The sequence below is a fragment of the Neophocaena asiaeorientalis genome, unplaced genomic scaffold (genome assembly GCF_003031525.2).
Source record: "Neophocaena asiaeorientalis asiaeorientalis breed wild unplaced genomic scaffold, Neophocaena_asiaeorientalis_V1.1 scaffold55, whole genome shotgun sequence".
NCBI classification, from domain to species: domain Eukaryota; kingdom Metazoa; phylum Chordata; class Mammalia; order Artiodactyla; family Phocoenidae; genus Neophocaena; species Neophocaena asiaeorientalis.
The window spans coordinates 7,559,073-7,579,685 of record NW_020175684.1 but is presented as its reverse complement, the minus strand read 5'-3'; the positions used below and the strand labels follow the sequence as shown (position 1 = coordinate 7,579,685).

The 20,613-nt window shown below is 38.4% G+C and overlaps 1 protein-coding gene across 7 annotated transcripts in view; it reads left to right on the top strand.

Annotated features, from left to right (window-relative positions):
- The window catches only part of APP (amyloid beta precursor protein), a 275,159-nt gene that overhangs the window by 178,899 nt on the left and 75,647 nt on the right, over positions 1-20,613 (top strand). For all 7 annotated transcript variants that reach the window (XM_024732020.1, XM_024732018.1, XM_024732017.1 and 4 more), the window contains 3 exons: positions 4,322-4,455; positions 9,438-9,512; positions 10,219-10,377. In XM_024732020.1, coding sequence (XP_024587788.1) covers positions 4,322-4,455; positions 9,438-9,512; positions 10,219-10,377 — 368 coding nt within the window. The remainder of the gene's footprint in view (positions 1-4,321; positions 4,456-9,437; positions 9,513-10,218; positions 10,378-20,613) is intronic.

The following is a 20,613-nucleotide window of genomic DNA, read 5'->3' as shown; positions in this document are numbered from 1 at the left end:
GACTAGACTAAGAAAATCAATATGAAGGTCATTTAAAAGTCAAAAGCCCATGCACCGTGATGGTGAGACTGCTGCTAATTATTTGCCAGCTGAAGAGGTCAAAACATAGAGCTTAAGATGTTGAAGTCTGGTTTTCTGCGGAAAGGTGAATAGACCCAGTGAGCCTGCTTGCAGGAGGTACAAAGGAGCATGTTTGAGCTGAGGCCAGAGGCCAAAAGATCATTCAGATTCAAGCTCAGTGGGTTCTCTCTCCTGACCTGCTTCATAACCCTACTTCTGCTGCTGAAACGTTGGTTGGTGGTCATTTACCAGATAGCATTCAGGGCAGGAAACTGTTTGTTAGAAAATAGGCTGGCAGTTATCATAACAAAGCATATCTTTTGCCTGTACAGGTTGGTCATCAACAAACCAAACCCTTTCCAGGATTAGCCCCTTACTGCTCTAAGTATTAACTTTATAGCCTCTTCATGGTTTAGTCATCCTAAATTCAGACTTACTTTTGTGTGTCTGGGGATGTGAGTATGTTAAGTGACAGTATTTCCTTACTACACAGTAAATGTATATAACAGGGTAATGTTTTCTCCTCTCCACCTGTTAAATGATAACACATGTAAAGTGCCTAGCGCAGTAGACGCTAATGAAGGGAGGGTATTATTATTTGGCCAACCTGGAAATTTGAGCCTGTATCACAGTTTCTAAGGAACCTCAAAGGTCTCTGAACAGGATAACTGCTTTGTGCTTTTTGTTTAAAAAACACAACAAAAATAAACCCTCCTAAAAGTCGATTTGTTTCTGCTTTCTAAGCGGTTTAAGTGACTCATGATATAGAGCTTCCTGTTCCTTTGTGCCCTGGAACATTCCTGACATGCCTTGAGCTGCTCCTTTCCCCAAAGGATGCACCTTGAAAAAGTAAGGGCGTTAGGGCACAGGTTTTCCTGCCCCTACCCACCCATCCTTGTTATCATGTCTCTGGCCTACCACGGTCATGATCACAAAATGGCAGCCAGTCCTGCTATGACCATGTCTTTAGGATGTAGGAAAATTAGGGGAAATAGAAGCTGAGCTCTCTGCACAAACTTAAAACGTTTTCCCCTTTCTCCTCACCAGCTGCAAGGTAGTGATAATATACTAAATTCATTTTAAAGTATTTAGAAATACCATCATTCTTCTCTCTTTGACTGGTCAGTGATCTAATTTGCTGATTGGTATGAATACAGGAAATTTTCAATTACTTAAACCAATTGAGATGGAGGGCTAGTATGAATGACTACAAAGTTTGAATTAAAAATTAAAAGAGGGTAAAAAAAAAAAAAAAAAAAAAAAAAAATTAAAAGAGAGATAGCTTCTCTTAAAGTCCTCAACTAAAGAAAGTATCAGGGGCCACTAACAAGGATTTACTGAGAAATATTTCTCAATTAAATGGAATAAATCTGTAATACAAGATTTGTATTTATTTCCTTGTTCCTAAAATGTAAGTTTTAATACTTAAAATATTCTTCATCCTGTTAAATATACCTCGCTTGCTCGGTTCTTTCTTATTGTTTTATTCTTAATATTGCAAAGCTACATTTCAACTTAGACTAATGAGATTACAGTGACTAGGATTTTAGTGTTTCTCTCCATAAACCAGTAGATTTGCAAATCACAAGAGTCAGAGAAAACCATAAAGTTGGAGAATCTTTCTACTTATACAGTAACTTTTACAATTTCAGTTTTCCAAAGAGGGTGCCATGCTATGGTTACAGCAACTTACAGCAGATAGTTACCTTAATCTGTAAATATGACCCAAACATTTATCCGTTTTCATCTGTTCAAAATGTGAAATATAGTTTGCCTAATTATATCATTCTGCCAGATTGTCCTATGCCAAAAGAACTTTAACTTGTTCTCATTTGCTACCAGAAAAGATGAGAAAATGTTTAAAATCATGGGGAAAAATGCTAAATACCACTTCCATTTCAAGTGTGGACATGGTTAAGTTAAAAATACATGCATATTGAGTTGCTTAAGCTGATGCAGAAAAACATTTACCTTTGTTTTTTAACAAAAAATAAATTTAATTGAAAATTATTTTTCAGTCTTAAAAATTAAGATACATTTTCAATAATTTCAGCCTTTTATGCAGGTCATACCAAAATTTTTTAGAAAAGTACCTATTACTTTTCCTATCCATGGTACTTCATGATACTGTGTGTAATTCATTTTCAGTGGATGTGAAATAAAAGTAGCTCATTTTTCCTATGGTTAGGATAAGTGCTGAGATTTGAATTAGGATGCAATAATGAGCAAAGGAGGAGGGAAGGGTGCTAACATGAATGAAGTGCCATGTGTGCCACCCTTTCTGCAGGGTGACTACCACATGGTATAGCATCTCATTTTCCCAGCACTCCTAGTATGTTGGCCTGTTGTCACCACTTGATAGATGAATAAACTGGAACATAGAGTGCTTAAGTTCCTTGCTCTGGGTCACGACTAACCTAAGATCAAGATGTTATTGAAATCAAGGTGTGCCTGATTACACAGTTCATGTTCTTTGCTTCTTTCTTTCTTTGTGCTGCTGAAATATACCTCCCCCTTGTCTATTACACAGAAGACGGGGGCAGATGTCTTTCAATAGGTATGCCCTGTGCCAATCCCAGACCAGTTGACTCAAAATCCCCTGGTATTTTGAAAACAATTCCAGGAATATGCCCTGAAGTGAAGTATCTTTCCACTTCAGAGCAACGTCTGCATTGACAACTAAACTGCTTTTATTTTGTAAAGAAAGAATTATTAAACAGTGATTGAAGTAGAAGGGAAGAAATCCGAATGAATAGTTCTCTTTAAATTTATTATTTAATTATATAACAAGAAAGCTTTCTCATTTTGGTTCAAATCTTGGAGTCTTCAGATTGGGAATTTTCAGATGTTTTCTTGAAGCATGCGTAAAAGACACCTATCTTACGGATTAGTTTCAAAATGACCTAGCAATTAATTCTTCTCATTTAAGTTCTTTTGGGGTTATTGTATCTCAGATATCTTAGATGAGATTAGGGAAGAAGAATACTTAGAACACTGGAGATAGTTGAGTAATCTTTTGAATAAAACACATAAATTGATTCGACCTGAGAACATAGTGAAAACATTCATTTTTCTGGTTGAACGTGCTTATTTTTTTTTTTGGCTGCATTGGGTCTTCGTTGCTGCTGCGCACGGGCTTTCTCTAGTTGTGGCGAACGGGGGCTGCTCTTTGTTGCGATGCGCAGGCTTCTCATTGCGGTGGCTTCTCTTGTTGTGGAGCATGGGCTCTAGGGCGTGCAGGCTCAGTAGTTGTGGCGCATGGGCTTAGTTGCTCCGCAGCATGTGGGATCTTCCCAGACCAGGGATCAAACTCATGTCCCCTGCGTTGGAAGGGAGATTCTTAACCACTGCGCCACCAGCAAAGTCCCCAGGCTTTCTTGTTTAAATCAAAATCTTGTTTTCTTTTCATGTTTTTTTTTAATAAGCTCATAAATGCGCTGAATTCTCACTAGTCATTACTGATCTTTTGTAAAACTGCTGGTATAAGCATTATAAATCACTTGGCTCATGAGTTTCAGACATTTTTGCTTTATAGTACACTCTTCAGTTTTATGGGTATTTATTTTTCCACATAATATAGCATTATATGCTGCAATTCAGTAATACTGCTCAGCAGTATTAGTGGAATTCAAAATAGAAATCACTTTCCTTTTGACAACTAGTATAATGAATTGGTTGACTATTGCCAAATTTGTGAAGGCAGAAAGATCTTTCTGTAATTTCATAAATGAACTTGACATTTATGAGTTTTTTGGTACTGTTTCAAATACTGCTCACCAGCTGTCTAAAATATATAGTGTAGGATGTATCTTTACTCTGAGGTGCATTTATTCTGCATAGGCTAATTTCGAGATTTCTTTGGGTTTTTCAGGAATCTTAAGGTGTGATATTGATACCACCATTTACTTTCAAGGTTACAAACATTAATCTAGCAAGGCATAGGTATTTGGTGCAACATGTGTGTATTAAACACCAACTGTTTTTACTCTATGCATGCTTGTTTTGCAAAGAATTTTAAATATAATGCTGTAATCGCAAAATGGACTGTTTTCAAGATTTTCCTTCACCCTATCCTTGAAAGGGGGGAAAGACATCCTTACTGTGCTGCAAAATGTCTCGTGGTCTCTTAAACAGCATTAACATCTTGTATGTGCTTCTTTACTAAGTTCTTTGTTCTGGAATAAATGGAAAATAGGGCTTTCTTTGAAATGACTGGATAGTCTGTCACTCTCCTCAAGCCTTCTTTCCTTCTACTTTATAGTTCCTACAACAGCAGCCAGCACCCCTGACGCCGTTGACAAGTATCTCGAGACACCTGGAGATGAGAATGAACATGCCCATTTCCAGAAAGCCAAAGAGAGGCTTGAGGCCAAGCACCGCGAGAGGATGTCCCAGGTACATGTGACTTTCCATCCTTCAGTCGTACAATACTGGGGAAATCTGGATTTGCCTCTGCCTCAGAGTCTCCCCAGGGGCCCTATGGTTGATGAATGCCTAGGGGTGGGTAAGGCTCTAATTTTATCCAGATCTTAAAGACCCAGGTATAGTAAGTATAGTAAGATTTTATAAGCACAAATTAAGTTGTGTGTACACCTTCCTTGATGGTTTTGTCACTCTGTTTAGCGTAGTCCTGTAATGGTGTTGTAAATTAAAATCACTTAAAATGTTCGTTAGCAAAGATGAATATTTTTGTATGGAATACCAAATTATGAAAACTTTGAACCTAACATTTCTTACCGAGTTAATTCATAGGACTGTAGGAGCTTAAAACCAAAATGAACCATAATGATCATTTCATCTAGTCCCATAAATGACAGATAATGCAGTAAATTTTCAAGCGTTTAGCTTCCCACTCTAGAACAAAGCAATATAAGTAACACAGAGAGGCATTTGGAACCCAAGCCTTTCTTGCTCCTAGTATAATGCTCTTTTCACTACATTGTGCTACAAATCCTGTTTTTTTAAATCATGTTCTTTATGAAACAAAAAATTGTTTCCAAAACAACTAATTTACATGTAATAATACCAACTACAATTTAAGTTATGCCTGCTACCAGGTGCTAGATGTTGTATTAGAGGTAGATAATACTGAGGATTTTAGTCCTTTTTCAGATTCTTTTTTTTTTTTTTAAACGTGGACCATTTCTAAAGTCTTTATTGAATTTGTTACAATATTGCTTCTGTTTTATGTTTGGTATTTTGGCCCTGAGGCATGTGGGACCTTAGCTCCCCAACCAGGGATCAAACCCGCACCCACTGCATTGGAAGGCGAAGTCTATAACCATTAGACTGCCAGGGAAGTTCCCTTTCTCAGATTCTTTATTCATTCGTTCAGTCATTCAACAAATACGTATCCATCACTTACTTGCCAATCACCGTTCCAACTCATAGTCTATACCCTGAAGAGTGAACATGAAGAAATAATAGGAAAAGTCAGATTCAAGGAAACATAACTGAGTGAATGAAGAAAGAAAAATAGGGTTTTTCTTTAGGAAAGATACACACAATATGTAATCACTGTTGAGAAGGAGTAGGACGGCTATCAGCTGCCATACTTACTGCCACTGAAAAGACATCTTTTAAACTTAAATCCTGTCTCATTACTTGTTTCTGAAGCTCTCAGAACCTTGTTATTGCCCACAAAATCCATTTGTGGGACAATGAAGTCCCCCCCCAAAAAAATAGCAAAATAAACACTGAACGCTCAGCTTGGCATTTCCAGTGCCTGCCCCCTCACCCAACCTCCTGCACCCCCAAATCCAGTCATCTTACTTCCTCTCCCATCTCAACTGCTACCGTCGTCATATGGGCAGCCTTAAACCACTCTGCTCAACGTATGCTAAACCCATCACGGCCTCTCTCTGCTCTCAGCATTGATCTCTGGAAAAGTGTCCCACTCTTCTTCACGCTGGCACATCTTAGCCATTCCTTACACTCACGTAGTCCTCAGAGTGAGACAAGCAGTCACTGCTCTTTTGCATTTAACTAAATATTTGCTCACCAGTTTTATTCCTCCAGCTGGATTGTAAACGTTTAGTCCCTATACATTTATATAAGTACCTTCCTAACCTTGCATTTCTATCTTGAACCCACTTAGTCATTATTTTTTTAAAAAATACAGATTCTGAATTTTTTCCATTATTTATTGGTCATTTTGAGCCTGTTAATAGCACTGATTTTAACTACTCTTTCAGATATTATAGATCTGTCCTAGAATAGTAACTGTATTTTACACACCTATTTAAGCCATGACTTAGTTCATATATGTTTTAATGGACTTTCTTCACCTTTTAGTTACTACCTATATCTGAGATAATTTAAAGAATGTTATGCTGGAGCAGAGAATGTTGTCTCTTAGATTCCAGGGACCATAGACGTATGAGATGCTTGAGATCAACATTTATCATCATAATCTATGGTACTGAATTCTGGAGACTGTTTGAACTTGCCTGCCTCTTAAATCTCTCTGTATTACTTGTCATTTTCTCTGCATGAAACAGCAAAGTCTTTGAATATCTATAAATCCGGATGATACTGATACTTTCATGCATGCAGTGGAAAATTGCTTTATAAGACTATATGGGGCCACTGTGAAGTCTAGATCCTGAGAATTTTTAATTTAAAAATTTCATCTTTTAAAATGATTTTTATTACAGTTTTTTTTATTATTTGTTTTCTTACGATACAGAGAATTTGGGGCTTTTGTTGTTGCTGGGGCTCATGATAACTCTGAACTTACGGATTTCTGTTGTTCTATGTTATGAATAGTATCTAGCAAATATAAGGTGCACGATCATTTATTCCATATGATTTTAACAGTTTTACTATATCCTTAAAGTAAGGTTCTTCAAAATGGAAGTTGACCTTTCTCTACATTTATTATTTTTACGATAGAAGCATCAACATCTTAGGAACGGCCTTTTCTCCTGTCACCAAATATAAATAAACTTAGCTCACCTGTTGGATTTGCCATTTTATAATGGCTAATTGGGCCACAGGGGACAAAAGCATGGTCTTTAGAGCCACAGAGATCTTGGTTTATATTCTTCCTTCTCCATTTTTTTCCTGCATAACTTTGAGCAGGTAACTTAACCTGATCCATAAAAATGGGGATGGCTGGGCTTCCCTGGTGGCGCAGTGGTTGAGAGTCCGCCTGCCGATGTGGGGAACACGGGTTCGTGCCCTGGTTCCGGGAGGATCCCACGTGCCGTGGAGAGGCTGGGCCCGTGAGCCATGGCCGTTGAGCCTGCACGTCCGGAGCCTGTGCTCCGCAACGGGAGAGGCCACAACAGTGAGAGGCCTGCGTACCGCAAAAACAAACAAAAAAATGGGGATGGCCAAGGCTAATCTCATGTGAGAAATCAATTAAACGAGAGAGATTCTGGAAAGCTCTTAATACTGGATCTGGTATTTAGCAGGTCAGGAGTGATGCACTCTATTATCAGTGGACCTCAGTGGAAGCCATTGTTCAAAGGGAGATGTTGAGCCCACAGTGTGTGTTTATCTTTCAGTAAGTAGGCCTAGCGTGATGGTGTAGGTGAATTGTTTTATTTGGAAGGATGGAGGATATTATTAAATTGCTCTGAAAATCAAAATTTTATTTCATTTCTATAGGAATGCTTATTTTCAATGCATTAGCTAAATAAATCTCCTTAATTATTCCATGGATTCCCCTGCTCAAAGATGAAAGATCTGAATATACAAAGGAAGATGGTAAAGATTTAAATGTAATGCAGGAAATCAGTTTTTCACATTCCAATAAGACATCTGACTTCTGTCTCAAACTAATTTTGAGATTCCTTACCTGAAGAATTTGTGGTAGAATACCGCCACTATGAACATTTTCGAAGCAGGAAATTCAAATATTTTTATTTCAAGGCTTATCACATCTGTAAAGCAAAAGTAGTCTTCAGTAGCCCCCATCTCACAGGTGCTCTTCATTAACTCTTGGACCCACCGAAGCATCTGGGGCAATATGTTTCTTTTCCTTCTATATCCTGTTCTTGTTCATAGCAGCTGCACATTTTCCCCAATTTTGCTGTGAATGTGTTAGATTATTTCTTATATGCTCTTCACTTGTAACAGAGAATTCATTCCATTCTTTTTTCTCCATAATTTCATGCACACAACATGGGGAGGCTTGTCTTGTACTTTATACAATGGATCGATGCTAACTGACAATGAAGTATCTAATTAAAAACTGACATGATGATGTGATGTGATATTCTCATATAACTTCTCTATCAGTAGTTACTTACGCCAAGCTTCAAGGATGTCTGAAAACAATCAGTTCCTTAGGAATAAATACCTGTAAATAACAGACTCTTATAATACAGAAATCAGGGTTTCTTGCGCTTTGTATGTCCACAAAGTATGCAAGTAAACAGCTGTCAACAGACCATTATTTTGTTTACTGGATCTTTCTGTTCTTTATATTACCTTGCTCAGGTATGAGCTACACTTAAAAAAAAAAAAACTACTTGATAGTGAGTAGTACACTTGAAAAGGAAAAGGAAGCTGTAAGTGGTAAGACTCAAATATCATTTCCTTTCAGCAGCATCCACAGCTGCAGACTTTTCCTCTTTGCATTCAGATCAGTGAGTGAACTTCTCTCAGAGAAATCCTGAGTGAACATCATGGATGAGAAGAGGACGTCTTATTTTCCTACAAAACAGATTAGCCTGGTTACCAAATTAGCGTTACTTACCAAGAATACTTTTTGCTACATTCAGAACATTATAATGTGTACTGTCTTGGAATTTTTGGAGGAATTTAGAGTATTCTTTGCTGTTGGCGAGGCAAGTTGACAAGCAAAATGTTCTAATTGCCCGTCAGTTCTTCAGTGGGGTGGATCTTAGGATTTCTGACAACTGAAATCTTCTTTTCCTTCCTCTATTATGTACTTCTTGGTACTGTGCTCATGGCATGTGTACACATGCATAAAGTGTTATATATGCTTTTTCCCCCTTCGTACTGTTTGAATTTTTATAACTTGCTTTCACAAAAGACTAAAACCAACGTGTTCAATTTAATGTTGGAAGAACTTATACAGGTAATATATGCCTTTTAGGAATCGCTGACATTTGTGCACATCAAATAAAATGACTTTCAGCTATTTCTGAAAGTAATAGAAAAGAAGAAAGACAACTTTGTTTCAAAGGGCCATATAAAGGTGAACATTTATGTTTACTGTACTGCTGTGATAGAGTATATACATCTTAGTGAGAGGTCAAATATTATTGAGCGAGGAATGGAGCGTGATCATATTTTTCATGTTTAAAATGTCAAATGTAGAAAAAAAAACACAGTGATCTAGCTCATTAAATCTATATTTGAAGAAATAACTGATGGTTTTAAATGATTTCCTCCTTTTGTAGGTCATGAGAGAGTGGGAAGAGGCAGAGCGTCAAGCAAAGAACTTGCCTAAAGCTGATAAGAAAGCAGTGATCCAGGTAAACCCTGAGTCCATCCTCCACCAAGCATCATACCCTTGTTGATGTAGTGCCTGCACCTTTTCAAGCATCTGCTGGAACCGCATGCCTGATCATTCATATTTCCCTCAACTTGGACTACTGCTCATCATTGTCTAATAATTCAGTTGCTTAAACCCTGCCTTACTTTTGCTCCCAATTAGCTCATTATAATTCATTTCTTTAAAACTCACATTGTTACTTAAAGTCTAATTTTTATCAGTAATATATCTTTCTGGTTGCCATAATCTTCTGCTACTTCTTCCCCGTGGCAAATTTACATGATAATTTGAATTTTTGACTGGAACCACTCTGAGAATTACCTTCAGTAAACCATGAGGTTATCATGATCATTTTCTTAAAGTTCTTTGAGTAAGAGAGGACTTTCATAAATATTCATGTAATTTAGAGTTTCAAGAAGATATACATTTATTCTACCTTACGGTTAGTCAAATCAGTTTTCAGTGACCATATAAAATAATGATTTACATTGAGAAATTAGGTCTGGGGACGAAAAGCAGGGAAATGGAGGGGAACCCATAAAACATGCTGAATTAGTCAAAATGTTGGAATGACTGAAGTCTTTGAACACAACAAAGTATGATATCCCTTTTAAAAGACTTGAATTTGCTGCTCCGTCCTATTTGTCTGGTTCCCGATTGTCACGTGCCTCTGTTTGCGACGGCAGCATTTCCAGGAAAAGGTGGAGTCTCTGGAGCAGGAAGCAGCCAACGAGAGACAGCAGTTGGTGGAGACGCACATGGCCAGAGTGGAAGCCATGCTCAATGACCGCCGCCGCCTGGCCCTGGAGAATTACATCACCGCTCTGCAGGCTGTGCCGCCTCGGGTAGGCTTCCCTTCACAGCTCAGGGCACAGCAGCCAGTAGGCATGGGGACACTGGGGACTGAAGGCCATAAGAAAGAAATCAGGAGAAGTTTCTAAGAGCACCATTATTCACAGGTTCAACCTCAGTCTGTTTTATCTTGAAGGTTAAAGGGTCACAGAGCAGCTGCCTCCATAGTACCATCTCTGTACAGTAGACACACCTTTCCACCGAGGAGTCAGACAGGCTTCCTGGGGACTCACAGTGCAAGACCTGATTTGAGTTGATATCCCTGGATGGTGACAGTTCATGATATAGTTGAAGTCAGGGAACCACAAGAGCTGGAAGGAATTTAGATGTAACCTAGCCCAGCCCCCTTATCATGTGATGTGACTGAGATCAAGAAAAGCTGAGATTTGGCTGGGTTATAAGGATTTTTAGTGGAAAAATAGGAACTAGAACTGAAATTTCCTGCTGAGAACAGCAGCCATATTCTCTGGGGATAGGAGCCCTATTTTGGTCATGATGTCCACAGCAAAGGGGTTTATTTGTGGTATTCAGGGATAAATGCCCAGAAAGGCTTACCAAGCACTGCAAGCATAGGCTTCACAGGAGAGCTTACTTTGGATGTAAGGAACATTCTGAGCATGAGTGTGTGTACATCATGTCCGTTTGTTCTATCCATTACTGAGTGAGGAATATTGAAATCTCCAACTATAATTGTGGATTGGACTCTTCCTCATGTGATACCCTCAGGTTTTGCTTTGTGTATTTTGAGGCTCTGTTCTTAGATGCATAAACATTCAGTGTTGTTATGTCCTCTCTACCCCCCTTATCATTATGAAATATCCTTCTTTACCCCTAGTAATGTGTTTTGCTCTAAAATTACCTGTGTTTGATATTAATTAAGCTACTCTAGCTTTCTTTTAATGTATCATAGTGTATCATTTTTCCATCCTTGTGTGGAGCACATCCTGTTGCGGAGCACAGGCTCTGGACATGCAGGCCCAGTGGCCATGGCTCATGGGCCCAGCCACTCCACGGCATGTGGGATCTTCCCGGACTGGGGCATGAACCCGTGTCCCCTGCATCGGCAGGCATATTCTCAACCACTGCGCCACCAGGGAAGCCCCATTCTTGTGTTTTTGTTTAACCTATTTGTTTATATTTGAAGTACATTTCTTCTAGGCAGCATATACTTGGGTCTTGCCCTTTAATTAAGAAGACCATTTAATGAAGTTATTGATATGATTATGCCTAAATCCATCATCATGCTATTTGTTTTCTAGTTGTCTCGTCTGTTCCTCGTTCCCCCCTTTTTTTTTGCTACCTTTTGGATTAACTGAATATATTTTATGATTCTATTTTGTGTCCTTTGGCTTTTACCTTTAACTCTTTATTATTTTAGTGTTTGATTTAGAGTTTGTAGAAAACATCTTTAACTTTTCACACTGGTATTATACCAGTACAAATGATGTTATACCACTTCCCTTATATTACAAGAACCTTACAATAAGGTACTTCCATTTCCCGTTTCCTACTCTTTGGGCTATTGTTGTCATACTTTTTCCATACTACATTACTGTTATTTTTTAAACAGTCAATTATCTTTTAAAGAGTTAAATAATAAGAAAAATATTTACTTACCTATATATTTACCATTTCTGGTGTTCTTTGTTCCTTGTGTAGGTCCATCTGGAATCATTTTTCTTCTACCCAGAGGACTTCCTTTAAATTTTATTTTAATGCATTTAGATTCGTAAAGAATTCTTTGTGCTTGGGTATGCCTGAAAATATCCTTATTTCACCTTTCCTTTAAAAGACATTTTTACTGGGATAGAATTCTGAGTTGAAGTTTTTCTTCAATTGCCTTGATGTTGATGCTCCATTGTCGTCTTATTTGCATTGTTTCCAACAAAAATACTTATATCATCCTTTTCTTTATGTCTCTGTAAATAATATATCTTTTTTTTTTTAATCTGGTTGCTTTTAGGGTTTTTTCCTTTATCACTAGTTTTGAGCAATTTGATTATGATGTGTCCTGGTATATTTCAACCTGCCATTAATCCCCTCTGGCTGTTTTTCATATCATACATTATAGTTTTCATGTCTAGAATTTTAATCTGGATTTTTGTATGTTTGTTTCATATTTTCCATATCTTTACTTAAGTTTTGAACTTTTGGAATTTTATTATTGGCTTTCCGGCATTGTGAAGTTCACCTTGTTGAGTGCTGAGTATTTTTGGATACCTATTACTATTCCTGAGCTTTGTTCTGTAATGCAGTAAATTACTTGGAAACAGAGTAGTTATCAACCTGTGGCTAGTGATTCCTCAATCCTGAAGCAAGATCCTTCTGAGTAATCTACCATGAATGTTGAGTTTTTCCATCTAGATCATGGAAACAAGTACTATTTCTCACCCTGTGTGAACACCAGACACTGTTACCGCTAATCCTTTTGGGTGATTTTTTTCCCATGGCCTCATGTTTCTTTCATGTGTGTGCATTGATCATTAGTCAGCTGTATTCTCATAGGGTATCATCTCCAGTTTCTCTCTCTGAGCAACTCCTTCCTCTCCAGTATTTTTTCCTGTGACTGCCAGCCACCTCCGTCTCTTCAGACTCTCACCCCATATCTTCAGCTCTCTGGAATCTCCCAGGCTCTGACTGGGTTCCCACGCCTGGAGCCACAGCCTGGAAACTCAAGGCAGTAAGCTTGGGCAATTGTAGAGTTCACAATATTTGTTTCTTATTTCTCAGTGGTCTGTCCTTCACCTGGCATCTGATATCTTACAGAAATATAGTCCTGTATAGTTTGTCCATTTTTTGGTGGTTACTGGCAGCAGGGTAAATCTAGTTTCCACTACTTGTCTTGGCTGGAAGTGGCAGTCTGTGTGTACACTATGTAACTAAACCAAAAAAACACCCACTTGCACTGATTCTCCTCGTCATTTTGATTTTTCTTTCTATACTAAGGTTCAGAGCAGAAAGCTCTGAGGAACCGTAAGAGAGCTCTGGTTCTCTTCCAGATGGCGAAATAGTATTGACCCTGTTTTACCAATGACGTCACTGAGATTGAGTGGCTAGTTCAGGGTGACACCACTAGTAATGGACAGGGTGGAGCTGTGAGTCACAGGTGACCACCGCAGGGCCTTCTACCAGACCAGGCTTCCTCTCGGAACAGAAAGCTTTTGAAAAAGAATATTCACATTAGCATTTTCATTTTCTCTTCAGAAAAACATCTGTCCTGGCACTGTTCAGTAAAATTATGTTTATGTATCTGGAGAATGAGTTCCTTGGTTACTGTCTTTTTTTTACAGGACTTTATTTTGGGGTGCAGGGCCATCAGCATCATTTGCCAGAGCAAGGCAGGGTGGTGGGCGTTGAGACCAGAATCTGAACAGCTGACATTTAGTGAAGTGTTCCAGCTAAAAGTCCGATTTCTGAAGTAAGATCTTTGCTAAATGGCATTGATAGAGCTAAAAGTAAGATGAGGACTGAATGGAGTCTTCAACAAATGCATATTTCAGATCTTTCAGTTCAGTCCCATCAGCCATCACAGGAAAGACAGTGACAAGAATAATGTTTGCCAAAGCTTCTTGTGTTATCAAAGGGGATAATTTCAGATTTGGTCATAATCATGCTTGCCCAGAGTCAGGTGATCACGCCGTGTAGAATTAGACAACATGTTTATTTGAAATAAAAATTTTAAATCGGATTAAGAAGAACTATTTAACTGTCAAAAAATCAGATATTTGTTGATTGATCCAAGGATTCACATTGAATTCTTACCTAGAAATGCATAAAACTCTCCCATCTAATAAAAACTGGGACTGGGTAGTTACAGGCATGCAATCTTGGCATTACCTGCCATTTTTGTTAAGTTATTGTCTTTGTGGGTTTTATTTGAATTTTACTGTATAGCTTGACATGGCACTTAGCTCCACACTTTGGAAAATGCGAGAAAATTCTAAATCCCTTCTTGAGGGCTTTTATATATTGCTGTTGAAAGACATAAATCAGAAGCTTGCCAGTAACTCTCTGAGAAAGGTCATGTCTTGTATTGGAGCCATAAATAAGTATTTCTGAAATCTCCCTCATACTTACACAGTGCCTGGGAAATACAAAATATTTACTCAATGTTAGCTGAATATAAGAAAATGAATTAGTCAGGTGTTTTTTCTGTCGATTCTGTAGCTGATAATCACGTCAGAATAACTATCCCCTTAACCCTGACCACTTTTGCCAAATAGTCCCCAACTTCACAAACAGGAATCTGGAGCAATGTGGATTGTTTATACAGGCTCTTTGAAGCTTAGGTTTAATCCATGCTTTCATTTTTTTTTTTAACCCAAGCTTGGAAGTATGACGCGATGATGTTTTTGTGCAGCTGGAATTCCTTGGTCTACCACGAATTTCATTTGTGAGTCCCTGTGTCTGTGTGTGCTTTATGTTCCAAATTTCCTTTTTGATGAATTACATTCCTACTGGCTGATACACTGAATGGCCAACCTAGAAGTGCATTGTTTGAATCATATTTAGAATTTTTATATACATATATACTTCGCATATTACAATTGTTAAAACAGTCTCTCCATGTCCGTCCATCCTCTTCCCCCCTCTCTCAACCCCCAGGAATAAAAAAATTAGAATGCAGTTGTGTCTTTGCACTAGGATAAACTCTTAATCTGTAGAGGGCTAGTAACTCTTCTAAGGACCAGCTCTTCAAAATTTTCACTTCTCTAAAAGTTTCCTTGGAAAAATAAAGGAGTTACACTTTTTTTTTTCCAGAAAAGTTAAAGTCTTCTCCAAAATGGCATCACACATGGTTAAACTTCTATCACCCTTGGAGGCCTTTAAGCTACTAAACATAAGTACTGCTTTAAACTAAATTATCATCACAAAACACAGGACTTTGGCTTCTTACTTTCACAGAGCTCAAATTGGTGCAACTCATGAAATAATGAGTTAAATACTATCTGAGCCTTCCCTCCTGTAACTGGCAAGGTCTACTTCATAGATGGAGAAAAGATTATGCTATTGCCTGACTGTTCAACATTCTCTGTAATCGGAAGAGAAACTATACTTAAGTGGGATCCCATATAGATAAACCAAAGGCTGCACAGGAATTTCTGTTTAAAATAAACTTTCCATTGTAGGCTTAGGTCTGGAAAAATTTAGGAGCTGGAGTAAGAACTGAAATGTTTTAAAGATAAGAGACAAAAAGCCAAAGCTTTCTGTGTAATTCTGGGATTTTTGGTGTCTTTACAGATACTCAGTCTAAATCTCCATTAGACAACATCCTAATTACTATCCTGACTTCAACAACTTTTAAGAATTTTCTATGTGGAAGAAAGAATTAAGAAACATTTTCATGTATGTCTGTGTGTCTGTGTGCCAGTAGTGTTGTTTTGGTTTTTTTCCAGTGTCTCAGGAGATATCTTATCCATACTAAATTTGGATACTAAATACTGCATTGCAGCCATCTTATCCATACTAAAATTAATTTCATGTTTGTATCTGATGCTTCACACTCAGACTCTCAACATTTAATTGAGCAAAAAAATTGGGGGGCAGTTTCTTTAGCACCTGCACTCTTTCCTTTCTCATTTCTTTTCTTTTCTTTTTTTTTTTCTAATTGAAGTATAGTTGACTTACAATATTATATTAGGTTCAGGTGTAAAACATAGTGATTATATATTTTTATAGATTGCATACCATACAGAATTATTATATAATATTATTGACTATATTCCCCATGCTGTACATTACATCCCTGGGACGTGTTTGTTTTACAACTAGAGGTTTCTACCTCTTAATCCCCTTCACCAATTTCACCCATTATTCCCCTCTTCTCCTGCTGGTGACCATCAGTTTGTTCTCTGTATCTGTGAGTCTGTTTTTGTTTCTTTATATTTGTTCATTTGTTTTATTTTTTGGATTCCCCATATACGTGAAAACGTACAGTATTTGTCTTTGTCTGATTTATTTCACTAATTATAATACTCTCCAGATTCATCCATGCTGTTGCAAGTGTATGCACAAACATGTGTCCCCTGCATCGGCAGGCGGACTCCCAACCACTGCGCCACCAGGGAAGCCCTACACCACATCTTCTTTACACATTCATCTGGCAGTTGGCACTTAGGTTGCTTTTATTTCTTGGCTATTGTAAATAAACCTGCTATGAACATTGGGGTGCATACATCTTTCCGAATTAGTGTCTTCATTCTCTTTGGGTAAATACCAAGGAATGGAATTGCTAGAGTGTATGGTAGTTCTATTTTTAATTTTTTGAGGAATCTCCATGCTGCTTTCCATAATGGCTCTACCAGTTTACACTCCCACCAACAGTATACTAGATTACTTCAGCCAAATGTTAAATTTTCTTGAGATTCCTGAAAATGTCTTCATACAATTATTTAGTAGAACGATTTGGGGGATTTACCATGAAGGAGCACAGTTTCTTCCCTAAATTGAGATTTTGCTCACTGCTGTTAGGTGTATTCTAGCAGCAGGGCAATACGTGTTCAAGAAAAAGTAGCAAATCGTTGGAGAAAATAAAGGGCAGCAATTCGTTGGTATGCCGTGGCAGGCAAACTAGTGACAGCATGAGGAGGTACCACCTAAATCAGTCTTTAGCCAGTATGAATGTTGGTGTAACTATATGTTTTATAACGTAAACAGAAACTGAGGTGCTAAACTTGACTGTTTTCATTTTCATATAATTTCTAACTGCCCTTCTCCCTGCAGTTCTTCATTTTCTGCTAATCACTTCTGGTCGCAAAAGAAATAGGAAGCACTGATAGAATATATGTAGATAATATATATCTCCGAGGTAAATATACTGCATCTACACCTCAATATAATGGACGGTAAATAAATTAAAAGCTATTTGCTGACATCTTAATATGTGAAGGCACTGAGGGAGATGAGTACTAAGAAGTTTCAAACATCCTACCCTCAAGTTTTTTGTTGTTTTTTTCAATTTATTTATTTTATTTATTTTTGGCTGCCTTGGGTCTTCATTGCTGCGCGTGGACTTCCTCTAGTTGCGGTGAGAGGGGGCTCCTCTTCGTTGCGGTGCGCGGGCTCCTCAATGCAGTGGCTTCTCTTGTTGCAGAGCACGGGCTCTAGGCACATGGGCTCCAGTAGTTGTGACACGCAGGCTCAATAGTTGTGGCACACGGGCTTAGTTGCTCTGCGGCATGTGGGATCTTCCCAGACAAGGGCTTGAAGCTGTGTCCCCTGCATTGGCAGGCGTATTCTTAACCACTGCGCCACCAGGGAAGTGCCCAAGTTTTGAATATAATCAAAATTTTGTAAAGCTGATCAGAATGTACTTAAAAGACTACTGGCTTGAAAATCATCTTTGAGGAATATAATTATCCTGTACCTTATATATTTATTATTCATTCATTCATCATTCATTTATTTTTACTTGAGGTTTGTAAAAATTGGTGAGCACAAGGGGACTTGTTAACTTGAGAGCTTTTAAGGACAGACCCCATATCAAATGGTGGGTGGAAAGACAAATGGGAGAATTTGCATTTATTAAACAAAGTCCTATAAACTGTGCTGTGTGGTTTGCATGCTATTCCGGAAAAGCCTCTCAGTATTACCTCTTACCTTGCTTTGAATCTTTACCTAGCTGAATAGACAGATCTTACTAAAGACCAGCAGGAAGTGTGTAATGAGAGACACTAGTGTTTTCTGTTTTTAATTGAATTAAGTTAAATAGAAAATTAAGATGTATGTAGGCAAGGCATCCACTTGAAAGCTGTCCTGTGCCTCTGAGACCCTATTCCTCACCCAGATTCCCTCCACAGCAGAGCCCCACTTAGTCACTGTCTTCAAAGTCGAAATAGCTCTCCATCTGATGCTGTCAAACATACAGCACTGGGATGTCATATTTCGTTCTAGCAAAGGTTGCACATACATATTTATATGTCAATATCTATTTTCATTCATTCTTGAAAATGAAAACCCATTATGAAAACATAAATATTTAGTTGTTTTAGACAAATGCGTAGCACATTATTTAATAATCCAGTGGTTGCTTAACTGTCTGGCGTTACAGATGTCTGCCCTACAGAGCAGATAGCAACAAGGGATCTTCTCCCTAGAAACGTGTGTGTGTGCACACAAAATTACACATAGGTTTCAAGGAGTTCACTCATTTTCTGCAGCTTATCCACGGATCAGTTTAAAGATCCTAGGTTATATTTGGATTTTTGTAAGTGCAGGGGAGCAAAATTTTCCCCCAAAATGTGTCTCTTTGGCATGAGGATTAATTTAGGCTGATTATTTTTGAGGCCCAAAAGACTCAGGAAGAACCTTTGACCTTCCTTCCCCCTAACTGCCTAAAAGAATGTAGACAGAGGTCCTGTTCCAGGGAAGGAGCTGTTACTATAGATCACTATAGTATGAACTAGGTGTGTAGACAGGGAGGAAAATCTGTTAAAGTTCTTCTCTATGTCCCATTGTCTCTGCAATTCCCAGCTGATGTTTGTTTATCAAACATTTGATTTTTTCCCTTTCCATGTCAATTGCCTTCCTCCCCTTTGAAGTCCCAACCCACTACCCCCAACATCCTCTTTTGTCTTTAGCTGAAGATGGTATTTAAGGTGAGGGTTTCAGCCATTTTGGTGAGTTACTCAATTTTCCTGGGTCTGGCCCATGTTATTCAACTTTCGTTTCATTTTTCTCCTCTTAATCTGTATCACATCATTTTAATTCTTAGACCAGTCAGAAGGTTAGAGGAAATTTTCTTCTTTCCAGACATAAGCTTTATCTTGAATTTCCTTATATTGCTTCTAGGAGGTCATGGCACTGTGGTTAGGTAGCGTATGAGAAGAGAGTGAAATTGAAAGAAATATAAATGTGCATATCTTTGAACATGGTGTAGCCACTTGCGGGATTTGTGAAGCAAAAATGCCAAAATCTAAGTATGAATATACAAAATTGAAGCATATTGTAATTCTCTCTTAAGAAGTCAAGAGTATGGCATGGTTGGCATTTGTCAGATGATCAGACCATTTGACAAATCTTTCTGAAGGTCTGTGGTATCTTAAAACATTTTTTGTTTACGATTTCTTCCTCAACTCTGCGGGCTTTGCCATCTGGGTTGCGTTAATAATCCTGTTCATCATTGAGGGCTTCAGCATGTTTCACTGCGTGACTAAACGAGAGTTGAAGACATACAAGTCCAAACACTTTCTGGCGCTTTTTTGCTCGCAGGTCAGCAGATCCAAGCTCTGTATCCAATGGATGCTGAGCTGGTCCAAAAGCATAAATCGTGGGGTTTGGGCCAGATCCTAAATTTCAGTTCTGTATGCTGTCTTCATTGATGTATAGCTGGGGTCTGTGTAACTGAAGAAAGAACCGGTCCCTCTGCTCTTAGTACTCTGACACCAAATATATGTGGGGTTTTCCCTCCCATAAAATAATTCTGACACTAACTACCTGTAGTTATCATAGATCGCCACGGGTTAAGGGTTCAGTCCCACAAGGCTGCCCCCTCCCTCACTTCAGAAGCCAATCACAAAATCCTAGATTTTCACCTTGTATTTCTGATGCACCAGCTATAAATCAGGGGTTCCCATGACCTGCTCCTCAGGTTTGATAATTCACTAGAACAACTCACAGAATAAGTACCTTATTTACTGTTAGCAATGTATTGTAAAGGATAGAACTCAGGAAGAGTTAGATGGAAAAGACTGTAGGGCACAGTATGGGGGAAGGGGTGTGCAGCTTGCATGCCCTCTCCAGGCATGGTACCCTCCTGGCATCCCAATGTGTTCTCCAGCTGGGAAGCTCTCTGAATTCCATTGCTTAGGGGTTTTCTTGGGGAGGTTCCATTAAGTAGCCATGAATGATTAAATCATTGGCTATTGGTGATTAAACTCAGTCTCCAGCCCCTCTCCCTTCCCTGGAGATCAGAAAACGGGGCTGAAAGCTCCAACCCTCTAATCATTTGGTTGGCTCTCTTGTGTCTGGAACCAAGGACTAAGACCAAATATTGGTTCCTCTAGCAACCAGTTCCCATCCTCCAAGAGTCACCTCATTAGCATACAAAAAGATACTCTTATCTCTCTAAGGGTCTAATAAGCTCTTGTGTCTGGAACCAAGGACTAAGACCAAATACTATGACAAAACATGCTCCTGCCACCAAATTTTATAACTGTTTTAGGAGCTCTGTGTCAGGAACTGGGGTCAGAGACCAAACATGTATTTCTTTTTTTTTTTTTTTTTTTTTT